Raw genomic sequence first — 20,052 nt, forward strand, 5'->3', positions numbered from 1 at the left:
ATTACACTCTATCCTTATGTAAAGCACAATAACTCAAAGTCAAAGATCTGACTGCACAGTTACATTCAGGTACCGTACCATTAATATGATCTCTGAGAACAAACTTTGTTTGTATTGTGATTTAAATTGGATTACAATACATTTCCTGTTTCATTGCTCATATTAGGAACTTAAGGGCTATACACTCTTGAATAAAATGTCATATTTCTGATGAGTTCTTCTCGATGGATTATGATCTTAAAAACTTGAATTGGGTTTTTATAGCAAAAACATGTTAGTTGTATCCAGATTTGTGGAGCACGTTCTTTGTTTACAACCCTAACCCTAAGTAATATGGAAGTTATGTTGTATTTAGAGTGAGATGTGTGGAATGGTCACTATTTAGTCCGGCAGTGGCTCAGTCAGTAGGGGCTTGGACTGGGAGCCGTAGGGTCGCTGGTTCAAGTCCCCGACCAGACCTAAATATGGAGTGTGGACTTCTACTTGGAGAGGTCCCAGTTCACCTCCTGCCCTGCCGTGGTGCCCTTGAGCAAGGCACCGGACACCCCCCTTCCCCCCCACTCCCATTGCTCCCCGGGCGCTGTACAATAGCTGCCCACTGCTCCTAGTACTAGACTCCTTGTACTAGGATGGGTTAAAAGCAGAGGCCAAATTTCACTGTGTGTGCTGTGTGCTCTGCATGTGTGACCATTAAAGAGGGTTTCATCCCTCCCTATTCTTCTTCTATTCTATTTAGCCTTAAAATTCTTCAAAAAGTAATACATTTTCATTCTACAGTTCAACTCATTTAGCTGTAGAGAAAAAATCATTTTAAAGGACCTTTTCATTACTTAGTTGCAGGGCACAGCCGGATGAATTACGGTCAACGTGATTGTTTGCTCTGCTGAATGACAGCAAACAATAACAGCCGTTTGAATGACTTGTTTTATGACACCAACAAAACTGTACCAAACTGGAACAGCTGGTTTTATGTGTGTGAACGCAATGTCCATGTTAACGACCAGCTTTACGGGTGCACTGACTGAGCGCTGTCGCCGAACAGAGAAGTGATTGTTCAGCTAGTTAGTTTGCAGTTGCAGTTTATCAGATGGGTCAAGGCTGCCGGTTATTGTTTGAATTGTTTGAGTGCAGCCAGTGGTTCCCTCTGCCGCACGTAGACTAGCGTAATGAGCAAAAGGTTGCCCTCGCTGATAACTGTCAGCGAACCCGCGTGTCACCGCTTACATCAATCATTCTTCCGGCTGATCAATTCACCCCTTTGTGTCCGTTCTTTCTTCCTCACTAACTCCGTTTTATTTCTTCCTCTTCTTTCGCCAATCTTTTTATTACCCTGCAATTACAGCTTATCTGCAGTGGTAAACTTGGCCCCCTCCACTTCCTTATCTCTCTGGCTGGGCAGAGCAAAGGGTCTCTTGAGTAAGAAGACAGGGAGGACAGAAGGAGCAGCGAGAAAAAAAGAGAGAAAAAAAAGTAAAAAGGAGACCTCAAATGAATGGGCAAGTTGCTGAAAGGAAGCAGGTTTTAGTTATGACTTCCTACCCTCCCTCCTCATCTGAGACAGCCAGCACCATATATTTTCTTTTTATTTCCACCCGTGCACGCTGCCAGGCTGATAAAAAAAACTATATTATTGAGTAATTCACACTGAGTGAATAAAGATAGTTCAAGGTTTAGGAACTTCTTTTATAAAATGCACTAGAAAAGATAGAAGGCAAGGCAAGGCAAAACCGCCGCCCAGTGTCCCTCTCCGTTAACCCGGCTGGTCAGTGTGTGTGTGTGTGTGTGTGTGTGTGTGTGTGTGTGTGTGTGTGTGTGTGTGTGTGTGTGTGTGTGTGTGTGTGTGGGTGTGGGTGTGGGTGTGTGTGTGTGTGTGTGTGTGTGTGTGTGTGAAGAGCGACTGGGGTTAGGGAGTAAACCTTGGCCTTGTGGTCTGACCCCAGAGAAGAGACTGGTGTCTGGGTCTGAATGCCCTGTCTGACCCTGCTGTCACAGCCTGTGTGTGTGTGTGTGTGTGTGTGTGTGTGTGTGTGTGTGTGTGTGTGTGTGTGTGTGTGTGTGTGTGTGTGTGTGTGTGTGTGTGTATCCATCTGACACGATGCTTTGTGCGTACGTCAATGTGTGTTCCGTATATGTTCGCATATGTCTTCCTGTGCATGTTTGCACGCACACACACTCTTATACCCATTTATATTTAACTATTTGCATGTGTGGATATCTGCCTGTGTCTTCCTGCGTGTTTCTGCATCATCAGGCTCTCCCACTGTGTGTTTTCGGGAGATGGGGGGGGGGGGTGGGGCAAGGGGAGCAGGGCTCTGGCCAGACGAGACAGAAGTGACAGGTATTGATCATCGTTGTTCCAGTCAAGCAGAGACCCTCTCAAGCCTGTGTGCTTCGGGGAGATTCCTGTCTGCGACCAGGGGAAGAGAGGGAGAGAGGGACAACCGCAATCAATGTCTGATCCTCGTCTCCGAGTGGTGGGGTCAGTCTGGATTCACCTCTCTTTTTTTGTTCCTGACTGACAATGGTAAAATAAGATATGTCAGTAAACGAAAAATCCAAATAAGAAAAACGTCAACATTTCTTTTTTCATGTGTCTGTAGTTGAAAAATAGAGAAAAAGGGAATAGAGGGGACAATGTCGACCTGTACTCAGGAAAAAAGAATCTCGCACAGAATGTGTTGTTTTTTATTACTTTAAATGTAATAACAGAACATCTCTCTGGGCTAATTGGCCGTATTGAAAGCCTCCTCACTTGTACCAAACAATGCAAAGGAGGGGAGACTGTGACATTGTTTTTCGGGGTGGGAGAGTTGCATACCTCAGGCTTTTCAGCGACTCGTCCTCGGTGCTCCACGGTCCCCCCCACCTCCTTGCCCTCACCCCTTCCACAGACAAATTGATTTGCAAGGGTCCGGAGCTGGCGAGCCCTCAGAGCACCACCTTTTTTGCATACAGAGCGCTGCGGGGATAGCACAATGACTCGGTCCAACAAAGGACGAGAGGGGCGAGGGATGAGGGGAGAGAGAGGGGGAGAGAGAGGAAGAGAGAGAGAGGGGGGGGGGGGGGGTGCGTATTTGCGGGTGGGGGTTGGTCGCACCAGGCCAAACTCAGCAGGACTTTGAGCACTGGCTGGTTCAGAGGTCCACCATATCAACTAACACACACACACACACACACACACACACACACACACACACACACACACACAAACACACATACACACACACACACACTCACACACACACTCTCACACTCACACACACACTCCAGTGCCCTCATGCCCTCAGCCCTCCCTCCTTGTCCCTTTATCCCTGTCTGGTTAGAAAGGTCAGTGCATGTCTGGGAAAGGGGGTCCCAGGATCCCCAAACCCCTCTATTGCTCTCACACACACACACACACACACACACACACACACACAGACACACACACACACACACACACACACACACACACACACACACACACACACACACACACACACACACACACGTAAAAGCCCAGTCCTTCTGTTTTTGGGGAATTTGCCATAATTCACCGATACTGTACACACTTACAGACACATCAAAGTGTTTTTGGTCACAGTGTAAAGGGGGCCCTGAGAAAAAGTTAATGTGCGCTGGTCAGCATCAGCTGAAGGCCCCCGCCCAGACAGTGCCCCCACCCCTCCCTCCGACCTTAGGGAAAAAAGAGAGTGAACACATTCAAATGGAAAACATAGTCCTTTTGTGACCAGTGTTTTGTCTCCTCGCGATGTAAATAGCTACACTGGCCAGCAAACAGAAATGTGCAAGTGTAGCAACGACAGATAACAACGTTCAATGCCACTGATAGTGATGTCATATCAAGCGTCATAGTATTTGTGCTTATACTTTTATAAGATACTTTAAAGCCAAACTAAATGTTAAGATGGTGTTATCACTATTATAACACAATGGTTTCTGTTGGTCATATTTGACCCTGTTTTGATTTTTTTAATAAGACAAAATAAAAAAGCAAATGCAGATGTTGTGGTCATTAATAAGTCAGCAATGAGATAAAACTCTATGTCAGGTCAGATTAGACACAAGAACACTTAAGGTATGTGCCCCTTTCATGCACAAAACAACATGCTTATTCAATACTATAATAGAGTTGTAGTGAAAACAGGATAAAGTACTGAATGCACACACACACGTCTTCATGTATGTGTGTGTATGGTTGGGTGTGTAGTGAGATGATCTGCTGTCTGGCTCTCTTCCGTTTTCCCTGATACCCCTGAGACACTGCCACACACACATACACACACACACACACACACACACACACACACACACACACACACACACACAGAGCGAGAATCATAGACACACACAGTCTACGATATAGAGGGAAACCCTCCTTCATGAACCTCCCGACCTGGAGTCCCTATAAAACCTACCAGGACCATGGAGGGAGAGAGGGGGGAGATGGGGGAGGGAAGAGTTGTGAACAGGGGAGAGACTGCTGGCCCAGCTGGGGTGGGGGAGGAGACTGAACACCCTTTTCTCCCACACCTCACCCTCTGCTGCTCTCTGACCTGCTGGGAGGAGAAGGACTTGCCATGTCTGGTCTACTACATGCAGACGATCTGTTGTAACTCAACTACGCAAGTCCCAATGTTTATTGGAGCCCCAATGAGAACATTCTTTGGCTCAAATATACATATTGTTAAGTGTCAAGCTACTTCAGGTTCATTTGGCACATTGTTGGAAAGTTCATTTACATAGTTAGTGTAGGAATAACTTTGAGGTGCTTCTTTATACTATCCATCAGCTTTCGTTACTTTGTAGAGTCAGATAAACACAAATAATTTGCATTTGTTCTGCAGTATGGTGCTCTAATAGTCAATAGTAGTCAATGACAGTCAGGTCACAGGTAACCTTGGTGACCAGTTGATGTAAAGGAACTATATGCTATGCTGCAAATACCTTATGGTATGAATAAAACTTCAGAATGATGTTTCAGTATATCAACAAGTAAAAGTCTGTCCTAGACCAAGGCACGTAACCTTCACCTGTTCAGAGAAAAAATATAGTTTTCGAAAAAGGGTCTTCTTCCATTTCTTCTTCCTGTAATAAGAGATGTTCAGACAAAACAGAAGCATGGGCCCATGTCGAGGACAGGACACAAAGAGTAAAAAGGCAAGAGTGGGATAGAAGTTGAAGGCTATATTGTGTCTAAGTTGTTTGCCATCAGATTGTCTGGGTCAGTGTTTGAATGTGTGTGTGTGTGTGTGTGTGTGTGTGTGTGTGTGTGTGTGTGTGTGTGTGTGTGTGTGTGTGTGTGTGTGTGTGTGTGTGTGTGTGTGTGTGTGTGTGTGTGTGTGTGTGTGTGTGTGTGTGTGTGTGTGTGCAATCATTTGAATGTGTGTGTGTGTGTGTTTACATATTTACACATCAGTGATCTCAGTGGATGGGACACAGCGTTCACCTGGCCCTTTGGTCCACTGGGTGGTTCACATACACACACACACACACACACACTATAAGGGTTTTTCCTGGTCCTGCCCCTGAGCAGGGTCAGGGGAGACCCCATTCAGGTCCATTCCATCCCCCAGAACCCCCTGCTGTTTCTGCGCTCCATCCCCATCCCAGCAGCCTCTCACTCCTCCATGCCAGGGATTGTTTCCAAAGATTAGACTTAATATGAATATCCATAAACAGAATGGGACTCCCAGACTGTGAAAGCTATCAAAGACATATTTGCATCTAATCCTCAAAGAACCCCCTCTACCTCCCACCCCTTACAGAGAGCTCGCCACCCCCTTTCGGCCCCCCAAAAAATCCTACTAAACCTCCCCCGAATAAAACCCTCAGACCTGCCATCCCCCAGTCCCAGAAACCCTCCCCTCTTGCCCCCCGGACCATCCCATCCATTCCCCAACCGTTGGGCCAGACAAGACCAGACCAATTCTGTTGGGGATTATTTGGCTTAGTGATGAATAATGGATGACCATCTCCCCTCTGGCTCTCCACTACAGCAGCACCTCTCAATTGGCCTTGGCATCGAGCCATTCACTGGCCTGTCTGGATGGGTGATCGGCCGGATGGCTGGCTACCCAACCCAAGAGATGTGAACCATGATTGCCATATTGAGAAATTATGGACAGAATATTGGTTCTGAATATTAGTGACCTTGAGGCAAATTGGTTACGGCAATGTGAAGGCCACTACTTGAAGCAAGCAACATTTTTTTTTCAAACTATCGTCTTTATTTTGGCAGCTGATGTCAAAAAAGGGCACCTTTCTCAACAACAACAATCTGTTGCTTGCCTTAACTTTACTTTTCACTTCAGGAACGTTTGAAAGTGCATCCCTGTCCTTGAACTCTTTCCTGAAAAGCTGCACACTGGACATGAAATTACTGAATGCTTTCCACAAAATTAAAATATAAACCGATGGTCTTGGACACTAAGTAGACCACGGGGGCAGAGAGAGTGTTGAACAGAGCGTGGGAGAAAGGCCCGAACATTGTCCTTGCCCTGAAAAGCAAGGAAGCCACTCTTCTTTTATTCCTCCTCTCATCCTTGTTTTGCACTTTATCTCTTTTCATTCGCCCCGCTCTCCGTCTTATTTTCAATGGAGCACTTGGGGCCAAAGACATGTCAGTGCTTCGGGTACACACACACACACACACACACACACACACACACACACACACACACACACACACACACACACACACACACACACACACACACACACACACACACACACACACACACACACACAAGGACACACCTGGGCATAAGAGCGCCAGCTGAAAGGAGACAAGTTCATCCAAAGGGCCTGGCTAACAGTAACACAGGAGGGGCCAAGTCCCATTGTGCCCCAGGTCCTGCTCAGAAGCTTCTTACCCCTCACTCTTCCTGAAGACGGGCTCCCAAGGTGCAATTGGACAAGATGGTTTTTGTATACTCATTATTTGTGACCCTTTTTTGTCTTTCATTTTCTTGTTTTACGGCTTTGTTTGTTTGTTTCTTTCATGCAAGGGTAGAGTAGCCTTGGGTCTTTTGACGACAGCTGTGCTGCCGAGCGCTGCATAGAAACAACACAAGTTCAGCACAATGACTGACAAGCGCTTTGTAGGACAGGAGGCCCACAATGAATGTGTCCCCACTAAAGACCACCGGTTGGCCCCATAAAGACCAGAATATTAGAGACTGCTTGGTCCAAGAGAGTCGACCGAACTCCTTCGACCCCCTGGAGTAGTTTGTACAAGTGCAACTTCCTGCCGATATGTGGGCAAAAGCTCTTAATATGTGTATGTGAACAGTTAAATGGATGGACTTTTGGAAAACCACAAAAGAAAGAATGTATTTTGCAGATGAGTAATTGATTATTAATGAGTATTATGATATAGAAGCAGAAAGAGACCAATGTAGATTTGACACAAACAATCAAAAAGTCTCACTTCTTCACTCTCTTAGATCCTGCGAGTTGAGTAAGTAAAACAAACAAGCCGAAACACAAAAACTGTAAATACTGCAGGCAGAAGGAAGTATGTGCAGGGTGTCATAAGGTCAGTCTGGCAGGTCAAGCATGTGACCGTGGCCCTGCCGCCCCCTCTTCCCTTCCCCCTCTTGTCCCGCTCTCTATGACCCCTGGGCCTCAGGAATGAACCAGGAGTGAACCAGGAGCGGCACGGCAATTCTCAGAAACTTCCAGAAACTTCCAAAGCCCTCTCACCCCTCAGCCTGGGCCGGTCTTAGCCTCTGTCATCCCTGCAGCAGCTGGAGTGGCTCAGAGTGGTCTGCCAGCCCCAACAGGGAGGGTCAGCACCGCCACATACATGTACACCTTTAACACACACATGCACACATGAGGATTGTATATTAGGTAAATATAGATAAGAAAGAATGGGAAAGTAAACATATGTAAACTCTAAAAAAAGATCCATGTGAACAGGATATAACCAGGGCTTTAACCAGGATTATGGCAATGATGAACCGCATCAGCATGAACACGATATCAGTACTGGACGATTTTGCAAAACTATTGAATACTTTACAGTTTTACACTCAACGACAATGTCCTCACGTTCTAAAACATCTGAGCAAAGCAACTGTGGTATAGGTAGAGATAGGGAAAGATTGTGGTTGTGGTAAAAAATACAACAGTTAAAATATGGTTCCTATAGAGTAGGTCAGGAGACCGTAAAAAGGGGGAAACTGTGGTCAACAGTCATGAAGAGGAGATAGCCAAAAGCAAGCAAGTAAGGTATTATTATGGCCAGGCAACCCTTTGTTTATTCTAGGGAAAGATATTGGGGATGAGTTAGGGGACTTAAAATAAATAGTAAATAAAGATCTTTTAAATTGAGGCAATGTTGACTGACAAATATTCACTTTTATTGTCAAGTATATTTCAAGCCACCCTAAAAACGCTGGATCCTACATTTCTCATAAAACAACTCAAAAGCATCTTACGTTTGAACATTCCTTTCAACATAACTTACTTTTTTGCTTCTTACTGTACGCAACACTACTTTGAACATTTTCTGATTGTTACATTTGTAAATTATGCAATATCTTCTACAAAACTATCTCCTTATGAGAAGCTGTTTCAAAACCATCTCTACACAGCCAGGTTAAGCGTTTATTTCCTTTTTGACAGATTGAAAAGGTCTATACCACCCTATGACTCTCCTATAAATATGAAGCTATGGCTAGCAGTTGGTTAGCTTAGCTTAGCAAACATATCGAAAGAGAGGAGCAGCTAGCTTGGCTCTGTTTATAGCTGACAACTCTGAAGTTAAACACGTTATATCTTGATTGTTTAATCCATAAAAAGAATGTGGGAGTGTGGGACTTTTTCTAGGACAGGAGTAGTGAGGTAAGGTAAGCTGAGCGGCTGCTGGCTATAGCAAAACATTTACAAGATACAGTACATTTGATGGTGTTATTGAGTTTTGAAGATATTAGATCAACTATAAAATGCAGTCTTTAAAGTAACCATGTACAAATTACATCACAGTGTTGTGGTCATTTCAGTTGTGGACACAAAAAGAAAAGACAGGACTAAAAAAACAATAAGACATTTGATGATATAGTTTACAAGCCATAAATGAAGTATTTGCTGAGTTACTGTCTTGTCCAGCCTTACCTGACACTGAAATATGGTGGCATAAAGAGGCCAGAGGATGAACTTTGCCTCTTTATTCACAGGACTGTAAACAGGCGTCCTACTGTCTCCCACTTACACACACTCACACACATAGACGCGCACGCAGGTGCACTGAAAAGCACACAAAAGTCAGAGGGTACTGATAATATGACCCTGTTTAACTGGTCATATAAAGTCTGCCAGTGGCGTTGCACCTGGAGAACACACACATGACACAAAGATAATAAGACCATAAGCATACACCAACCAAGACACATGCATGTGAGTGCGTGCGCCGACATGTATTCATCTGTCGTGCGTCACGTCCACATGTAATAAAGCAGGACAGACACGCGTAAACACACCGTTTTTCGGCAGCATAATGCGGCTGAAACAGTTCGAACATGGAGCCACTCGTGGAGAGCTCCACGCCCCGCGGTTCAAGGTCAGATCAGTCGGCCTCTGGAATCTACTGCCCCACCTCCCTCACCCCCCGGGCCCTGACCCTCCCTTCTCCTCCAACCACCCATGCTCTGGAATGAGCCACCCCTGCAGTATGCCACAGGAAACCCCTTCAGCAATAGACGAACCACATACTGATAGCGTACAGTGCAGCCTTCACTGAAATAGTGCTGACCTGCACAAGGCTGACCCTATGTGTTAGAGCACACACTGTACACACACACACACACACACGTACACACACACACACACACACACACACACACACACACACACACACACACACACACACACACACACACACACACACACACACAAAGCAGTATACACACTTGGGGCACTGGGAAATTAATAACATGTTTTTGGGATTGTCCCAAAGGTCAGTAATAAAGGCAATACCTTAAGGCTCATATCTGATTGCGCACCATGAAACCAAAAGAGTCCCCTCAATTATGGTCAGCGCGGTACTCAAGACATTCCTTCCCCCTCACCCCTCACCCCCTGTCCTTCTTTTTCACTCCAGGGTCAAAGTTTTCACCTTATCTGGAAGCCATCAGCAGTACCAGTCCCACCTCTGTGACTCATTTAGTTGAAACTGTTGCACGTCATTAAAATCCTTCTCTCTATGTTCTGAGAAGTAGGAAAAAGAAGGGAAAAAATCACACACACACACACACACAGACATTTAAAGCAATACTTCACAAGCGAGGTAATCCGGGTCCCTGCCAAGATTTCCACTGCCAGTTACAGCACATATTGTCTTGCGGGCAGACTACTACTCAGATGTTGTGAAGGCGAAGGAGGTGGAGGGTGGGGGGAGGAAGGGGGATTCTGCTGTGATCCAGTTTACTATTTTGGCTGGGGCTTTCTTCTCGCTGTGTGGTCATGGGGGAGATCGGCGCAGCCAGCAGGCACTGAGGACACTGGCTGGCCGCAGCCCGACACAGAAGCCACATGGCCAGAGAGAGAGAAGTTAAGAGAGGTGTACGGAGAAAAGCCAAGCAGGGCTGTAGGGTGAGGAATGTGGGTGAGGTTTATTCCCTTTTATGTCCTCACATTTACTCACTCTGCGTCCTTGTCCCTTATCCTCTCCCTTGTGATTCTCGTGCACTTCCCCCTCGCTCTTGCACTTCAACTTCAGCCTGACCAAACTTCAACTTCATCCATCCCTCTGTCCCTTTTTTTAACCCTTCCCCCCCTCTCTGCCTCGATCTCTCCTCAGACAGACACAGCTACCCTCCTGGACGTTTCCTTTCTGCCGGCCTGCCCCAACAAAGGTGCTCAGTCATGTGAAACCTAATCTCCAGCCCCCCAAAACCTGACCCTTGACCCCTTCAGTCTTCACACAGCCAGAGGGGGAGGGGAGCCGGGGCAGGAAAGGGAGGCTTTTGGGAAAAGGTCACATTCCCGAAGACACTTTTGTGTACGCACGTGTGAGTGTCTATGTGTGTGTGTATGTGAGCGTGCATGCACCCGATCCATTATGTGGTTTGTGTTCCAGCATCAGCATGTGCGTTTGATTCTGTGTCTGCGCACACAGGGGAAGTTTCCCTGTGTGTGCACTTAAATGCCTTTTAACTTTTCATGTGTGCATGCATGCGTGTCTGTTGTACAGTAAGTGTGTGCATGCATAGGCACATTCTATGGGCGTATGTGCATGTTTGTGAGAAAGTACATTCAGCCCCCAAGCGTTGCTGCCCATAGACAAAACACAGACTTTGTTTTCTAGCCGAGCCAGACCTGTGAGTCTTGTCTGGGCAGAGCTCCTCTCCTTCAAACCCTATACTGGCTGTCCTCAGATCTTTGTGTGTGTGTGTGTGTGTGTGTGTGTGTGTGTGTGTGTGTGTGTGTGTGTGTGTGTGTGGGTGTGTGTGTGTGTGTGTGTGTGTGTGTGTGTGTGTGTGTGTGTGTGTGTGTGTGTGGTGTGTGTGTGTGTGTGTGTGTGTGTGTGTGTGTGTGTGTGTGAAGCACAGTGTGTGTATATGTGTGAGGCACTGGGTGTCAGCTGTCCTGGGTGATTAGTGCTCTTATATTGTTCCAAGGAGCCCGGGCGAGGCCCCCTCTTCACTGCAGCACAGCACAGCTGCAGTCGGCCTCTCCATCTCTGCTCTTCAGCCTTCCTCTACGCTCTAACACTCGGGCTTGGGCCCAAGGAAAAAATGAACCCGAAACAGATGCAATACCTAGAGGAAGAGGAATGGAAAAAGAAATGTCGTGTGTATAAAAGATGGAGTAAAGAAAAGAAAGGAGAGGGGAGATAAAGAGGGATGGTGTACTGACAGTTGATGCGGGTTGGAGACAGAAAGACGGAAGAAGGCAGAGGGATAGGAGAGAGGAGTGGACAGGGAGAAGTGGCACATTAGGGGGATTAGAGAGTCGATCCAACGTGCCGACTCTCTCCTGGACAGGATTTTCCCAGCTATGCCTGGGAGGCCTACCCCCTGCTTTTAAACACACAGGCAAGTCAGGACAGAGAGAGAGGTGAAGTTGGTGGAAGAAGAGCGAAAGACGCCGAGGGGGGGTGGGGAATCGTTATCTTTTCAAGAGTGTTTGTGAACTAGTTTTGATTAGCATAATGAACTAATAAATCCTTGGCCTTCAGCCAGTGTATCCCCCTAACACTTGGAAATGAGAGTAACAGAAATACATTTTTTTATTTTCTCCAACTTGCTTTACAAATGAAAAACAAGTTTGATGGATATTATTACAATCGGGACTGAAAGCATTATTCCCTGCATGGCAAACATTTTGAACACTCCCCTTTCGGATAGAGAGCTGCGTCTGTTGCCTTTACGAGTTAAGGACATATGTCTACACAAGGAGGAAGAGGAGGAGGGGGCAGGGGCTAGTAGGCATGGGCCAAGAGTCTGCTATGGGAAAAGTATGTCTGCTATGCATGGGTTGTATGGTGGCGGGATTTGTGGGCCAGAGCATTGTTGCTCTCTTGACATTGAACTTGGGAGATCGGAGACAAAGGGGAGGGGGTACCCACCCTGAACATTATAAATGTGTGTATTCGCAAGAACACACACAGGCTAACAATTCTCCACTCCCCCCCCCCCCCCCCCACTTCCTTGCGACTCTGCTTTATCTTAACTGTCAACACCTGGCCCAAGCAGGAACCTCTCTCTATCTGTGAACTTTAATCTGGCCCTGCTAGGCAAACAGCGCCGGGCTCGGACAAGGAGAGCGATTAGTCTGTCACGTTGCCCTCCAGTGCTTCAGCGGGGAGAGGAGGAAACAGGGAAGGGAGAGGTAGAAAGATAAAAAAAAAAGAGAGATTGGGACATAGGAGGATATATAAAGTTAGATACAACATAATGAAAAAAACATGAAGGAAGAAAACAGAGTGGTGTGTTAAAGGGAAAATAGGAAATGGGAGGAGGGGGGGGGTTATAAGAGGAGATGGGAGGGTTGCTGGAGATATAACGCAGACGCCTCGCTGACCTGACAAGGCCACAGACCGGAGATATGGATGTGAACTTCCAACCTCTATGACGGGTGATATAAGCTGAGCCATGCAAACACACCTGGGTACAAAACATCCAAACACAAATGCTTAAAAACATACTCACAGGGACAGTTTGGGTTGTATAAGGTAATTATCCGTCTACAGTAGATACGGGTGACCAGCATGGAAGCAAAGCAATGTATTGCTCTGAAGGAGGTCAGCAATTTTTCTTTTATTTAAGCAACTTAAAAAAAGGTTTAGTTTAAGTGTACGATATTTTTTGAATATTTCCACAGCATTTTCAGAACTGTAGCCGGTTCCTTGCACCAAAGTCACCAGACAAATTAGAATTGTACCTCTTAGAACAAGGGAGTGGCAGATCTACATTTTCCTTGATCAGCAACTTAGTTTGTTTGACCGAAGTATCCAAATGTGTGTTAAAAAATACTGCTCTTTTACAATTGAAACTGGCTAACCCCTAGCGATACCCTAGCTTTGGCACGAGCATAGTTTAATATAAGGGCTTAATTGCACCGTTAGAAAGCGCTAGCTGCCAGAAACACAAAGTGCTGAACTTATTCTTAATATAGAATACACTTAAGCTAAACATTGGCTTAATATATGTTCTGTTGCTGCTCTAGCTACTTTACATAACCCACTTTATAACAAACTTAATTAAATAGTTGGTGTGTTTGTTTGTTTGTTTGTTCTAGTGGTTGTGAAAAATGGTATATAGTGTTTGTTAAGTAAGACATGCAGACCACAACAAAAAAATCAAAAGCACCAAATTCAGATATGTATGTAATACTTTTTATTTTTTTCAAGACAAAATGGCTGAGTGAAGAGAATAATGCAGACAATAGCCTTAAAATAGAGTGGCATCTCCGTAACTGAAAAAAATAATCTGCAAGTCCAGCAAGAACTCATGAATGTTGGTCAATGACTTTTGGTCATCAGACAGAAATTAAACCATCATAATTACATCAGGAGGGAGAAAAATGAACTGATTTGTTTTGCAGTGACTCCGTTCTGAACAGAGCAACGTGTGTGTATATTCATAATAAATAATGTCGACCAATGTCAAAGGTCAACTTCAAGTTCAGTTCAGAGCAAATAGCTTGTGAGTAAATACAGAACACAGGATGAAATCAGGCTGAAAACACAAATGTACCTCAATACCATCAGCAATGATAACATGTACCAAACTTTTTCTTTCTATGATTTATTTAGAATATGCCTTGCATATGAGATGTACCATATTTAAATTATAAAGCACCATGGTTCTTTTGGCAATGAAAAACTATTTCAAAATAACAGAAAGAACTGTAGCAAAAAAACTAAAATGCTTTATAGATTGATGTTGGATTGATTGCATATGACAAAAGGTCTTTTTCAAAAACAGCTGGAATGTTATCAGGTGGTACATGTTTAAAGGACAGTAAAAAGTTGGCTACCGAGAAAACCCAACAATAGCTTGAATTACTGCATATAAAATGGCAGGAGAGAAAAATATATAAAACAAACTAAAAAGATATGTACAACCACCTGTTTTTACCTCATTGTGGTCACTCCAGCGGGACTGCCTGAAAAGGCCATTACATGACCTCTCACCCCTTGGGGAACTCCACAACATTTTATTTTTCAAAAACATACTTATTTTCAAGCATACAAATTATTCACACTATATTATCCTGCCAAATTAAGAAAATATACGGTGGCAGCTTGTTGGGATTTTTTTCACTACAGAAAAAAAAGGGTACATTGAAACCTTTAAAGAGTACAGGCAAAACAGTTAAAAATACAGGCTCCAACATAAATACTATAAGTGCCTACGCTAAGTGAACATTAATTTCAAATACCATTCTAAATACAGGAAAAAAGTAGACCATAAATGTGTTTTGAACATAGGAACTTACATGAGTGTGCATTTCCTATGTGTTTTAAGTTCTCTCTATATATTTATATATCATAAATCTCTCCCCAATGCAATTTTTGTTCAACCTGAAGACTTGTGTATAGTAAAGGCAAAAAAGATGAGAGACATGTTCATTACAATTCATTACATAGTGATCAAGTCTCGGATGTTACCAAGACAGAAAAGAGAAACGACAACCAAAAAAATTAAAATTAAACAAAATTGAAATAAGGTTTCTCCCCTAAAGATATTGAAGTGTTACTTTAAAAGACTCAACAACACAATTTACTTAGCTTTTAAAATCAAATTTGTAGAATTGTTATCTTTCTGTACTGAGCAGTATATTTCATATTTATGGTATGAAGCAGGATATTTCTATGGCGGTTCCTGCATTGATACTCCTCGAGAGCCAAACTGATGTTCAGTTCTCGGGAGGAGACATGGCTGGCAACAGTTTCTAGTTCAACTCTTTTTTTGACTTTTTTCTTTTTTTAATGCAAAGCAATGACACCACACTAATCTGTCAGCATAAGAGCAAGTTTTCCCTTGAGCGTCCGACTGTAAACTGGGAAAATTGAACAGTGCACGTAGGTAGTCCCAGATCTGAAATCTGGTCCTCGTTTTATACTCAACCGACTGTACCCCCGATTAGAGAGACAGATACAGAATCCAAGGCAGAGTGACAAGTGCTATATCATGAACAATGAAAAGTGATGGAAATAAAAACAAACCACAATGAGGTTTAGATCATGTTAACTGGAAAGAACACAAAACGTGGAAATTTGACTCTTAAAAATGTGTGTGGAAGGGATCATTTGTTGTTTTGTTTTTTACTAAATTCTGATTCTTGACTTTAGATTGGCTTCCATTTAAGATCGTTTCCAAATTTTAAAAAAATGTTTCAAAGATCTAATGCAGTAAAGAGGATAAGCGCTATAAGGACATAAACATTTGAATTGTAGAGACACCTGGTCAAACCACTCACCCATCCCGCTACCCTTACCCTATGACACCCACCCGAACCCTCACCCCCACCCTCACCCCAAATCTGTCTGGCTTCGTACAACTAAAACCCACTTTGTGGTCTCCACAGTGGCTGCTGGCTACACTGCTGCCTGGCTGACACCGAAGGAACAAAACTCTGTGCTACTTACAAAAAAAACCCTGCAACCTTTTAATTTTCAAAGAAAATAAACACTCTGGAAAATTAAGAGCTTTACGTTGGTTAAAACAACTCGTCAGACTTCCCTCTCAGTATGGTACACATGTACCGGAAAACATAAAACACCTAAACCGAACTCTACACACCTACTCCTTTTTTAGCATGTAACATGCCAGTAAACAGAATCATAATCTGGAGCATAACAATATACATGAGTCAGGCAGATCAATGATTTACCAGAGGTACACATAATGTTTTTTTGTTTTTTTACGTTTTTTGTTTCAGCTGGTTCCTTATGCTCTGCAAAGTCACAAGATGACAGGGTTGTGCAGGTGCTTGATGCAAGGACCTGCTTATTCCACATGTGCACAAAAATGTCCTGTAATCTTCTATAGCTGAAACTCCGAGCTTATAGCAAAAAGGAGGATTAACTAATGCAGGTAAAATATCCAAGGCACTCTTTGTTTCACACCATATTGTTAATTTCATTGCTGTTTTTCAAAGAAGTATTTAACGGCGCTCGTGCCTAGCATTTGATAGGCAGCCCAAATTTCATATATATTTATATATATCTCTTATCTCAATCTTGCATGGAAAATCTTTCAGAAAGATCCGTTTTAAGTGTGACCCTGCTTGTCGTGATGTTTTGATAATATGACACTGTTCACTATGTAAGAACACAAAACTGTACATGATATGTAAAACAGTATGTACTGTATGCAGCATGGGTTCTCATAACTAACTTTTTTTTACCTTGAAGAAATCAAAAATATCAACAGCAACACATGTACAACCAAACCCACCAGCCGAGGACAATTTTCTCTCTAAGTAGCCAAAACACACAGAGCATGCTGTCCAGTTACAAAAAATACAAAACGTGTAAATTATTGCACAATAGAAAGGCTCAAAAAGTTTTGCGTTTGATGCAATAGGATTGCCCCAAATGATGGATCATGCATTCAGCGGTTTCCAGTCGGGGTAAAAACAGGGCTGTACCGTGTACTGCTGTCTAACCCTGATGTCCTTTCCCCTCACTTATTGGCTAGTTAGCCAGGGTCGCTTTTTTAGCCAGGGGAACTGAGAGAGAGCTGCCAGCATGCTGCTTTCTGCCTACTCAGTCTTAATGTCACTAGACAGAGGGCGGTCGTTGTGCCACTTCTTCATGTGTTTCTCCAGAGTGCTGTATACACTGAAAGGCATGTGGCAGATTTCACATTTGAACACGTCCTTGCCCATCTGTCCGTGGGTCTTCATGTGGCGGGTTAGCTTTGAGCTCTGGGCGCACGCATAGCTGCACAGCTCACACTTGTATGGCCGCTCTCCAGTGTGACTGCGTCGGTGCACTGTCAAATTGCTGCAGTTCTTGAATACTTTGCCGCAGTACTCGCAGGTGTCACTGCGGCGGCTGTCCTTGGAGCTCGGCCTGCAATTCCCACTCCCGCCGTGGGGAGTGCTGGCCCCGCTGCCGGTGCCGCTGCGCACTGAGGCGGACCGCTCCCCGTCCATCTCACCCGGCGGAGTGGAGAAGCGCAAGCTGCCGTTTTCTGAAGAGTGCTCTGACGAAGAGGCGAATGGCGATTGTCTGGAGTCCCCGCCAGTGAAGTTGATGAAGGGGTCCTTGAGTTGTCGTGAGGCAGCATAGCCAGCAAGCCACTGGGAGTAGACGTTCTCCGTGTTTGGGATAGTGGGCGTTTGGGGGTCAAGGTCCTTTTCCACCTTGATGCGCTTGGACAGGGGACTGAGCGAACCTGGACTGACCCTACCACTGAGCAATTTTCTGGACAGGCTGTCAGAGGATAAAGGGCCAAGACCATTGATGGTGGTGGTTCCAACAACGTCTGAATCCAGGGCCGAGTCCTCGTCACCGGGCTCCCGGGACAGGCTCCGGCGGCGTGGGTGCAGCGCGTCACTGTTCTTGTGGTGGCGAGCCCCTTCTAGGCGCAGACTGAAACGATAGTCATTCCTGTCATCTTCTACTTCGACTCCAGGCTTAGTCTCCATCTCCTCCTCCTCCCCTTCCTCCTCTTCTTCTTCCTCCCCTTCCTCCTCTTCTTCTTCCTCTTCCTCCTCTTCCTCCTCTTCCTCCTCCTCTTCCTCCTCTTCTTCTCCATTTTCCGTCATGAGGCCGTTGCTCTCACTCTTGAACTTGGCCACAACTGACTTGAGAGCATCGGTGGCGCTGCCGATCAGATCGCTGGTGCCAGGTTCTGGGGAGCTCGTGGTCGAGAGGCCGTCTTCTGATTTAGCATTGAGCGCCGAAGACTTGCTCTGACAGTGAGTCTTCATGTGTCGTTTCAGTTTGCTGGCCTGGGTGCAGGCGTGGTTACAGAGGTGACACTTGAATGGCTTTTCCCCCGTGTGGCTTCGCCGGTGGACTATAAGGTTGCTCTGGAACTTGAAGGTCTTCCCGCAGAACTCGCAAGACTTGGCCTTGAGAGGGGTGCCTGGTTGGGCTGCGTTGGATACGGGATTGGGGGTGGAGCGTAAGCCAGAAGGTGACTGAGAGGTTGAAAGAGGAGGCGTTGCTGAAAATGGAGGTTTTGAACCTGGCTGGAATGGCTGCAGCAGCCGTTGCATAGGGCTGGGCCGGTTAGGGGAGAGAGGCGGAGAGGCCCCGTTGGCGTTCCCAGCAAGCTCACGTAGACGTCTAGAGAAGTCCATCGGAGGGGCTTCAAGTGGCACAGAGTTGAGCCTCATCACCCTGTCAAAGGCGCTGGGGTGGTGGGTTGCCAGCGCCAGGTCATCAGGGCTGAGGTGGTGGCGTGGCGGAGGGCTGAACAGTGGAGGGGTTCTGGGGTAACGGCCCTCGCGAGGTGTGGTCGCCGATTCCCGCCCAGAGCCAGAGCCGGGCATCCTCAGGAGGCTGTAGGGACTGCCTTCTGCCAAGTGGACGGCATGGTGGGGAGGCTGGGAGGAGGCGCAGTCACCCCCCATCCCAGGAGCTGCAGCCACACGGGGAGTCAGGGGGCTGCCAGGTTTGCTCTCAAGATAGATGCGGAAGCCGTGGGTGTTCTGGGCATGCTGGAGCAGGAACCAGGCACTGGTGAAGGGCTGCTTACAGCTGGTGCAGGTGTAGCTGCTGGGCTCATCTTTATCTGTTAGGAAAAGGACACAGAGAGAAAACATTTAATTGAGCTGTTAAAATATAAAAATGTGCTTATTGATTATATTACATTATTCAAAAAGATTCATAATACACACTTGTGAGGTTTCAAGTTTCAAAACAAAATGTTAAATATGATCATCATAAACAGAGAGTGTGAAATAATTTTGTTCACCTAGAGAAATAAATCTCCCTTCTTACATTTGTGATTATTAAGCAAGACTGAATCTTAACACACAACTTAACGCGTGTTAAAAAGACAACCGTATCTGAATTCCTCAGCGAAAACACAAGTGATGGATTAAATATGCATTTTAGAGAAATAATTTGTACCAGCATTTACTTCAAGTGAATGAATAAAACAATAATGAAGGATATCTCAGGCAGCAAATACACAATTTACACAGTTGAAAAGGCATAGGAATATTTCAAACAATAATTGACTTTCAATAGCACTTGCACACTGACCGGAGATTTGCCTGACAATGCACGCCTAATCTCGTTAAACACACTCATCTCCCCTCCAATGCCATGTTTACAGAATTAGCAAGGCTAAAGTGGGACATGTATCTGATGCTGCATATTAATGCTGAATACAAATAAGAGGTCACATGTTAATAAATTGTGACAACGTTTATCACAAAAAACACATTCACAGCGAGATGAAGCAAAGGGGGCAATTGTGTATGAGTGTTTGTGTGTGGGTGGGAGGCTCCTATGAAAATGCATTTCATGCATTACTTTTCTATTTCTGATATTTCATGCTTTATGGATTTATTTAAATCCTCTCAGGTGAATAGAAAAGGAGAAGAAGGGGAAAGCAGAAGTGAGAGATA

At 45.0% G+C, this 20,052-nt stretch overlaps 1 protein-coding gene across 1 annotated transcript in view; it reads right to left on the reverse strand.

The window, feature by feature from the left end:
* Positions 1-13,827: 13,827 nt before the first annotated feature.
* Positions 13,828-20,052, reverse strand: part of LOC117474725 (B-cell lymphoma/leukemia 11A-like) — a 37,643-nt gene continuing 31,418 nt past the window's right edge. The window contains exon 3 of the mRNA XM_034120713.1: positions 13,828-19,208. Within this exon, the coding sequence (XP_033976604.1) occupies positions 17,224-19,208 (1,985 nt within the window). The 3' untranslated portion in view covers positions 13,828-17,223. The remainder of the gene's footprint in view (positions 19,209-20,052) is intronic.

Source organism: Trematomus bernacchii, unplaced genomic scaffold (genome assembly GCF_902827165.1).
Source record: "Trematomus bernacchii unplaced genomic scaffold, fTreBer1.1, whole genome shotgun sequence".
Taxonomy (NCBI): Eukaryota; Metazoa; Chordata; class Actinopteri; order Perciformes; family Nototheniidae; genus Trematomus; species Trematomus bernacchii.